Source organism: Cetorhinus maximus, chromosome 24 (genome assembly GCF_964194155.1).
Source record: "Cetorhinus maximus chromosome 24, sCetMax3.hap1.1, whole genome shotgun sequence".
Classification (NCBI taxonomy): Eukaryota; Metazoa; Chordata; class Chondrichthyes; order Lamniformes; family Cetorhinidae; genus Cetorhinus; species Cetorhinus maximus.
In genome coordinates this window covers 38,180,923-38,189,294 of record NC_135902.1, presented here as the reverse complement: position 1 = coordinate 38,189,294, position 8,372 = coordinate 38,180,923, and the positions used below count along the sequence as shown (strand labels likewise).

The following is an 8,372-nucleotide window of genomic DNA, read 5'->3' as shown; positions in this document are numbered from 1 at the left end:
GTGGGAACTGTCGGAGGTTGAAACAGACAGTTCAAAACCTTGATGTTATATTGACCCCCAGATGGGCTTCTGATCACATATCCCCAGCACTGCTAAGACCATAAGACATAAGAGCAGAAATAGGCCATTTGGCTCATTGAGTCTGCTCTGTCGTTCAGTGAGATCATGGCTGATCTGATCATTCTCAACTCCATTTTCCTGCCTTTTCCCCATAACCCTTGACTCCCTTACTGATTAAAAATCTATCTCAGCCTTGAATATACTTAACAACTCAGCCCCTACAGCCCTCTGTGGTAAAGAATTCCACGGATTCACTACCCTCTGAGAGAAGAAATTCCTCCTCATCTCTGTCTTAAATGGACGAAAAGACGGCCTATTTCCAGCTCTGAAACATTGCCTGACTCCACCCTGCCTCAGCTCGTCTGCTGCTTAAACTATTCCAGCCCGCTCCTGGCTGGCCTCTCACCTTCTAATGTCTGTAAATTTGAGGTCATCCAAAACGCTGCAGCTTGTGTTCTAACTCTCGCAAAGTCCCGTTCACCCATTACCTTCGTGCTTAAGCAATGTCTCAATTTCAAAATTCTCACCCTTGTTTTCAAATCCCTCCATTGACTGACTAAACCCGCTCCCTAATCTCCTCCAGCCCCACAAACCTCCGAAATTTCTGCTCCTCCAAGTCTGTCCCAGTGAGCATCCCTGATTTTAATTGTGCCGTGATTGCATCCATGCCGTCAGCTGGCTAGGCCATAAGCTCTGAATTCCTTCCCTAAACCTCTCAGTCTCTCCATCTCCCTTTCCACATTTAAAACGCTCCTAAAAACCCTATTCTAATATTTCTATAGTGTCTCCATATCAAATCGTATAATGCTTCCGTGGAGTCCTTTGGGATATTTTATTATGTTCAAAGTGCTTATAGAAAGACAAAGTTGTTGCTGGGTCCTTAAAGACCATTAACAGCATCCTCTGGTTTGATTATGATTTTCCCTCCTGATCCCTGCATGGTGACCAGGTTAATCGCTTTCAAAAGAGAATTGGATAAACACGCGAAGGAGAAAATAAAATTGCAGGGCTACAGAGAAAGGCCAGGAGCAGAACTTCCTGGGTTGCCCTTCGAAAGAGCCAGCACAGACCTGATGGATCAATGGCCCCCCTTCTGCGCTGTATATTGCAAATATTGCTTACTCGGTTGTAAATTTTAAATCTGAGATTGATAGGCTTTTTTTAAATTCAAAGCCTCAGTGCCGTGCCTATCTCAGTGCCACCAGTATCTCAGTGCTACCCTTGGCTCAATGCCATTCCTATCTCAGTGCCACCGCTGTCTTACCAAATTGCTCCTGTATTATTGCCAACCCTGTCTCAGTGCCACCCCTATCTCAGTGCCGCCCCCTTCTCACCATGTTGTCCCTGCAGCTCCCAGCACTTCAGGAAATGCTTGTCCCCAACCTCCTCCTCCACCTGCTTAAGCCTCAGACACCCCCAGTCCCTTTCTCCCCCTGACCTCATCCCAATGCCTCATCATTGTCTCCCTGTTTTCCCTGATCCCCCATTCCAATGTCCACCTTTCCCTGACGCCATAGTCACGAACTTCCTCCATGAGCCTATTCCCCAGACTCTGTCCCTTTGTCCAACTATTATTAAGTATTAAGGAATAGGGGGCAAAGGCAGGCATCTAGAGTTAGGTTGCAGATCAGCCATGTTCTCATTGAATGGCAGAACAGACTCGAATGGCTTCCTCCTGTCCCTGTTCTATGATCCCATTCTATTGGGGACAGTGAGGGTTCCGGGAGTGAATGCTTCAATAATTACAGGACTCATTCTTCTGCACCATTGAAAAGAGTCGGTCCCACTTAGTACAAATATGCCAAGCCAGAGTTTCAGGAATGGCATCAATGAAAACAAAAGGCCAAGCCAGGGTGAACACTAACTATGATACACACACCTGCTTTGTCGAAGATACCTCCACATGTTCTCACAATTGTTGCTTAGCAGCAGTAAAAAGTTTCACATTAAATAAGTAAAACAATAATAATAAATATATACGTTTAATTGTGTAGCTTCTTTTATACAGAAAAAAATGACTTGCATTGTGTTACGGGGGCGGGGGGCTGTGGAATTTTTGTAAAATGGGGAACATGTGCTTTAGAAGCAAAAAGGTTGAGAATCCCTGCTATACATGGAACACAGGAGGCTGTAAGTTTCTGACCACAGGAGAGGTGGGGCCTCCATGTAGAAACTGTCTTTTTATTGTGAATCGCAGCGAGAGTGTTGGGGAAAGTGCTGTTCCAATTCAGGCTGTCAGTTAACACTCAGCGCTGCAAAACAATACCATTGGTGTGGTGCCCATCCAAGAATCCTAAATCTGGCAACTAGGTGTTTGCAATCTACTGTTTTCATTCTATAAATCAAACCCCAGAGCCTTCCAGTCATTAGCACAGTGTGGGATCATGTACATTCAGTCACTTGATTAGTATTTCACCTCAGTAAATATTCTCCAGCTGCTTTGTAAATAACATGAATTTCCCCTTAGCGTGCATGCCATTGTCAGGGTTTTTACAGGGCTGTATCAGGTGATCGTGATACTAAGGTCCACATTTGTTCCAAGCTCTGTTGTAAATATGTTAAGTGGGGTTGTGAGAGAGATTTTCATCAGATTTCTCTATGATGCAATCAATTTGACCACATTCACCAACATGAAGCCTTCATAATATCATCTTCATCTGGTGCATGAATTAGGTGCAAAACATGAACCACTGTAATTTAATTGAAAGCAGGTACAATTAAGGTGATATCTCCATTCATTAGAGAGCTTTCAAATCTCTGATTCAACATTGAATGGAATCTGAATCTGTACAATAGTTTCCAAAGACTTTAAGGACCAAAAGTGTTGAATAAAAGATGTTTTAAATTTCTTCTCAAGAGACTGTTACCTTCATATAAACAAAAATAACATTGACTTCTTTCTAAAAATAAACAGTAAAACTGGATACAGATAATGACAGATTATTACTATTACAAACTATGTACAAGTGCAGCTGCCCTGGTGAGTCAAAGGGATATGGGAATATGGGAATGCTTAGCCGCAAGGAGACCAAGAGAGGGTATTGATGGTGAAACAGAAACTTACTGCTTTGCCCTCTGACTGCCTACACCAGATCACTGAGTGTCCTGACAAGTGTGCAAGTTTGGTGCATAGAGTTTTGAGACATTAAACTTGAGCCAGAGTGAAATGGAGAAGGTGTGAAAATGATGTGCAGAGCAAAGCGTTATTGCATAAGTCTTCGCCCACCCATCTGATTTCGTTGGGGTCTATCAATAGCAGTGATTCGTTTCCAGAGCTCATGCTGTTGCAACTGGGTGGAAAAGTTTGTGCTAATGCCAATTTGCACCTGCACGTTGTCTTCACAGCAAATCCACTGTTAGCCCGTACCCTGCACCCCCTCCAAGCTCATCGCTGCCTTCTGCACTTCCAGATATCCATGCTGCATGCCAGAGGCAATTACAACAGGGATACTGTGGATCTGAGGAGCATGGACTGGGATTTGGTTCTCCCTACAGGTGCTTCAAGAAGCTCGCCTTGGCAATTGGCAGGGGTGGAGGGTCAGGGGCTGTTGGACAAAGGGACAGAGTCTGGGGAATAGGCTCATGGAGGAAGTTCGTGACTATGAGGTCACGGAAAGGTGGACATTGGAATGGGGGATCAGGAAAAACAGGGAGACAATGATGAGGCATTGGGATGAGGTCAGGGGGAGAAAGGGACTGGGGGTGTCTGAGGCTTAAGCAGGTGGAGGAGGAGGTTGGGGACAAGCATTTCCTGAAGCGCTGGGAGCTGCAGGGGCAACATGGTGAGAAGGGGGCGGCACTGAGATAGGGGTGGCACTGAGACAGGGTTGGCAATAATACAGGAGCAATATGGTAAGACAGCGGTGGCACTGAGATAGGCACGGCACTGAGACAGGAACAACATGGTGAGATTGGGGTGGCACTGAGATGGGGTGGTACTGAGACAGGGGTGGCACTGAGACAAGGGCAGCACTGAGACCACAGGTGGCACTGTGCTAGGGCGGCAGTGAGACACGGGAAAGGGAATTTACCGTAGGCAAATAGTGAAAGATTTGTTTCAATTCCACTGGTGGGTGAATAGGGAACAAAAGGACAGAAAATGAGGATTCTCACTGAAGGGAAGGAAGGAAGAAGATTCTTGAAATGAAGCCTGATAGACTGTGGAGCCCTTCATTGTATGACTAGTGAGGTAGAGATGAAAACTTAAATTGAAACAGAATGAGAGAAATATTTGCACAGGAGGAATATAAAAGGATCTGGGGGGATAGGATCAGACAGGAGCAGCCAGTACAGAGACTGGGGCCAAATGGCCTCCTCCTGTTCTCTTATTTCTGTCATTCTATGAAAAGTTTCCTTTTATTGAGGTCATGCCAGGAAGAAGTTTAGAAATGTTGGTGCTGGGCTGAGTTCAGGATGATGTGCTCCCTGTGAAATGCCCCAAACACAGCCTGTCACTCGTGCTATCTCTCGGTTTGGTTCGGGTTGGTCTGTATTGGTCAGTTTGGATGTGTGAACTCATGAGTTCACCGTGAGCCGGAATCCAAAGAAATAGGGAGAAAGATGGGCCGAGCATTACAACTGACCCCGCCTTGGGGATTTCTGGCTGTAGTTACAGGAGAAACCTCAATGGGTTTAGGATTACTATTAGTTACAAGAGAGTTAAACCTACTATTACCAGTTACGTGAATGAGTTATGAGTGGAATCCGAATGTTACCTGTATTACTATTAGTTATTGCGATTTTAATGCATTACCCATAGTTATTGGTGGAATTAAAGATCTTTCCAGGGCTATAGGGGATCCAAATGTTCTAGCTCCTTTATTGTTAACATTTGATGACAGGTTTCAACTCAAATATTTAAAAAGAGGTTATTAGTACCCCCTTCCTAACAAGGCACCTCAAATAAACTGGAACAATAAGAAACATCAACACTTTAACAAATCAAATTAAAATAACCTTCCCTGGAAAGGGGGGTGGGGAGGTGATGCTCTCTGCCCACCAGTGGAAGGTCTCACAGTGTGCTCCCTCTCCAGGGATCCAATCCTTCGCAAGTAAATGCAACAACAGTGGTAGATGTCATCTGTTCAGAACATCACGTCATCAGATGTCATCTGGTCATAACATCACATGACCACATTTTCACGAATGCCTCCTGCTGCAATCCTGTGCACACATGCAGCATGTAGAAGCTGGGCGGAAGAGGGGCATATGTGATATCTGACAAAACACCAGGACTGAAGGCCTTTGCAAAATTTTGAGAACAGAAGGCAAAACAATCCCAAGGCCACTGAGAGAGTGAAGGCTTGTGAACGTGAGTTAATTTATATTCCAGACATGCTGGATGGGTGATCCTGCTGAGTTTTGTGCTTTGTTTTGGGCAAAGTTGAACTTTCGAGATATTTGTGATTTGTATTCGAAGGGGTTAAGTAAGTGAAGCCAGTGTGAAATAGCATCGTTGCTAGGTCCAAGGCAAAATTTGAGGAAGATTTGCTGAGAGGTGGTGAAGAAAGTGTTATTGTTTCTTTGCGATGTAATCAGAAAAGGATGACAGATTTTTATAGTGCCATGGACACATGGCTAGTACACAAGGCTTTTATTATATTACCAGTGGAACTTCCATTCTCATTCGTCTTTAATGCCCTCTTCCTTGGCAAGTTTGGTGGTGGGGGTGGTTTTAATCAGGTGGGAGGATGAGGGGTGGGGACCCCATTGCCTTCCTGTGTCTGCCCCGATTAATCCCAGGGCAGGAATGGAGCTAAGACGGAGCTCCTTCTAAACATGGCCTGTCCATTTATAGTTGCTGCTCTGAAGTTCCTTATTAGATTAGATTAGACATATATTGAGGCTTATTATTTGCAGAAGGACATTCCTGTGGTTTGGCACCTATTTGTAAATTCAGGGCCCAGGAGAATAGGGCAAGTTACCAGGTTCACAAAAATCATAACGGAATCGCTTCCCTTTCCCCCTTTAATAAAATGTTAGCTAGGAATTTTCTTAGAACTGCTTCAACTCCACAACCTCACTTCTTAGCTAAGTCACACTGGCAGCTTTTGGGAAATTCCTCGCCATTATCTACTCCTTTACAATTCAAAATCATTGATGCGCTAAACAAAATTTGAATTGTTCGATAATTTGAATGAAGCCTCGAGAAATGACACAGCAAAGTGAGAATTTACAGGCAGAAAATTTGAGTTGTCTATATTAATTAAGTGGGGATGACTACTTTTTGACATTTGTGCAGAGCCTAATAAGTGGCAGCCACAAAACCTTCTACAGATAAATATAGATAAAAGTGAATAAAATTACTGTTGGCAGCCGGTTGGCTGTGGACGGGACAGGGCATTGTCGCCCTGCGTGAGGCATTCAGAAGTTTCTAGAATGCAAACTGGACTTTGGAAGTCTGACTTATAAAGCAGCCATTCTGTTTTCCCAAGTGTTTCGGTGTGTCCTGATGTGGAGGCATTAGGGGCAAGTTTAACTCTGTCTAATGGCAGAGGGACGGTTGCAGAGTTAAGATGGAAAAGGGTAAACTAACCACCCCTTCCAGGTCCATTTTAACTTGGACTGCCCCAGGGTGGGAACCTCATTAATCAATGCAAATTAGGGTCCGATGATGTACGTCAGGCCCCAGTGTAATGTTGAGGTTTTACTGGGTGGAGTGTGCATCACGGGACACTTCATCCAGTAAACCTGGTGGTCAATAGCGCTCACTGTTGTGGTGATCTCTGGGACAGAGCATTGAACTCACTGGCAGCGTGTAACTGAGGACCTGCCGTCAAAATGGACTGGGTCTCCTGCTGGAAGGATCTGGCACCTGGCGCTGCCTAAGAGTTAAATTCGCCCCACTACGGTTTAAGGCGACCAAGTTTCCAATAAATTTTCAGCACCGCTAGGCAAGCCACAGAACTCGATCCATGATCCCATTTCCCCCATTTATAGGTTTGCACTTAACAAAAAGTGTGACAGCGCTATGTATAGTATTGCACCAGGCAGGACTGTCACCCAGGCATGGACTTCCCTGTTGAAGTGCTAGTGCCCACCTTAAAACAGGAGAAGCTCTCATAGCAGGATGAGATGGACAATGTGATTTCTTCACCTTCCTCGTGCAGTATTCAACCGATGAGCTGGTGCTCCATCTACTGGCTCAGGCAAGAAATGAACCCGTCAAATTTGAGCAGCAAAATCAAGTAGTTTCAAGGAAGCTCCACATCTCATATTCTGAACCATCAGGTTAGGGAGCTATGCTACTGAGCTGGGTAAAATTGTGCTGTTTTAAACATTACTATGAGTCAGTCAACAGTAGTGCACTTTCAGAAATAGCAGAGAGTGGCACAAGAAACAAAAACAATAACTAACACATCAACAGAGAGTTTGCTTTTTAAATGCGGGGAGAATTCTGGTCTCATCGGAGTGTCCGTCCTTGCCTTTTTCTGGTTCTCCTTTCCTTGCGATTATAACATAAAGTGAGTGGCCAATTACCTGGCCAGCACACTGCTGTTAAAATCTATGAAGTCAAACTCATCTCCCACATCATCCTTAATTACATCAGCACCTCCATGTTGTTGCAAACATTTTTGAACAGCCTTTAGGATTGCTAGCAGCCGCCTATCCAGTGCAAGCAAATGAGGCTCGGTCAAAACTGGACTGAGAGCGTCGTGAAGCAAGGACTCCCGCATGATGTCACTCAATCGATAATCCGGCTGCGACAATAGCTCCAGACGCAAGAGTGTTGACCTCTTTATCCTACAAAGTAGACAGTACAATCATTAGGCTCTTCAGCTGGAAACATATTGGACTGGGTTTTGCATTAAGAAAAATGGTGAGGGTATCAACAGTCACCGTTAAGGAGTAAATCAGATAGCAACTTCTGGTGACTGTGTATGCACATTAAATATGGAAATAATCACATTTTGGTTTAATGTTTGTAAGTTTCCTTTAAACTTTGTCTTTGTTTTTGCAGTTTCCCTTTAAGGGGCTGTTTTTTTTTTACTTTATCCCTAATTTTGATCATTTAGTTTACTTGGTTGACTCCAAAGAGTCAAATGTGGAAATCTGGAAGTTGCTGTCCGAGTTTTCCAGCTCCTCCACAGACTTCACAACATGGATGGCCTGACTGAGAGATTTGGTATTCAAACACAAAGAGGCCCTGGAGCTGCTATGCCTGCCCACTCACTAAGTGTCTCAGAAAAAGTTAGGGCTAGTCCCTTCAAGTGTAAGTGAATTTTTAACAGGGTGATACGTCTTAATTACTGCCAATCAGCCTCTCTGGCACTGAAAATTTAAATTTTACAAGAGTGGAGTCTCATTCCTTC

At 44.3% G+C, this 8,372-nt stretch overlaps 1 protein-coding gene across 2 annotated transcripts in view; it reads right to left on the bottom strand.

The window, feature by feature from the left end:
* Nucleotides 1–4,859: 4,859 nt before the first annotated feature.
* Nucleotides 4,860–8,372, bottom strand: part of LOC144699793 (pseudokinase FAM20A-like) — a 65,745-nt gene continuing 62,232 nt past the window's right edge. For both annotated transcript variants that reach the window (XM_078571031.1, XM_078571032.1), the window contains one exon: nucleotides 4,860–7,803. In XM_078571031.1, coding sequence (XP_078427157.1) covers nucleotides 7,536–7,803 — 268 coding nt within the window. In that variant the 3' untranslated portion in view covers nucleotides 4,860–7,535. The remainder of the gene's footprint in view (nucleotides 7,804–8,372) is intronic.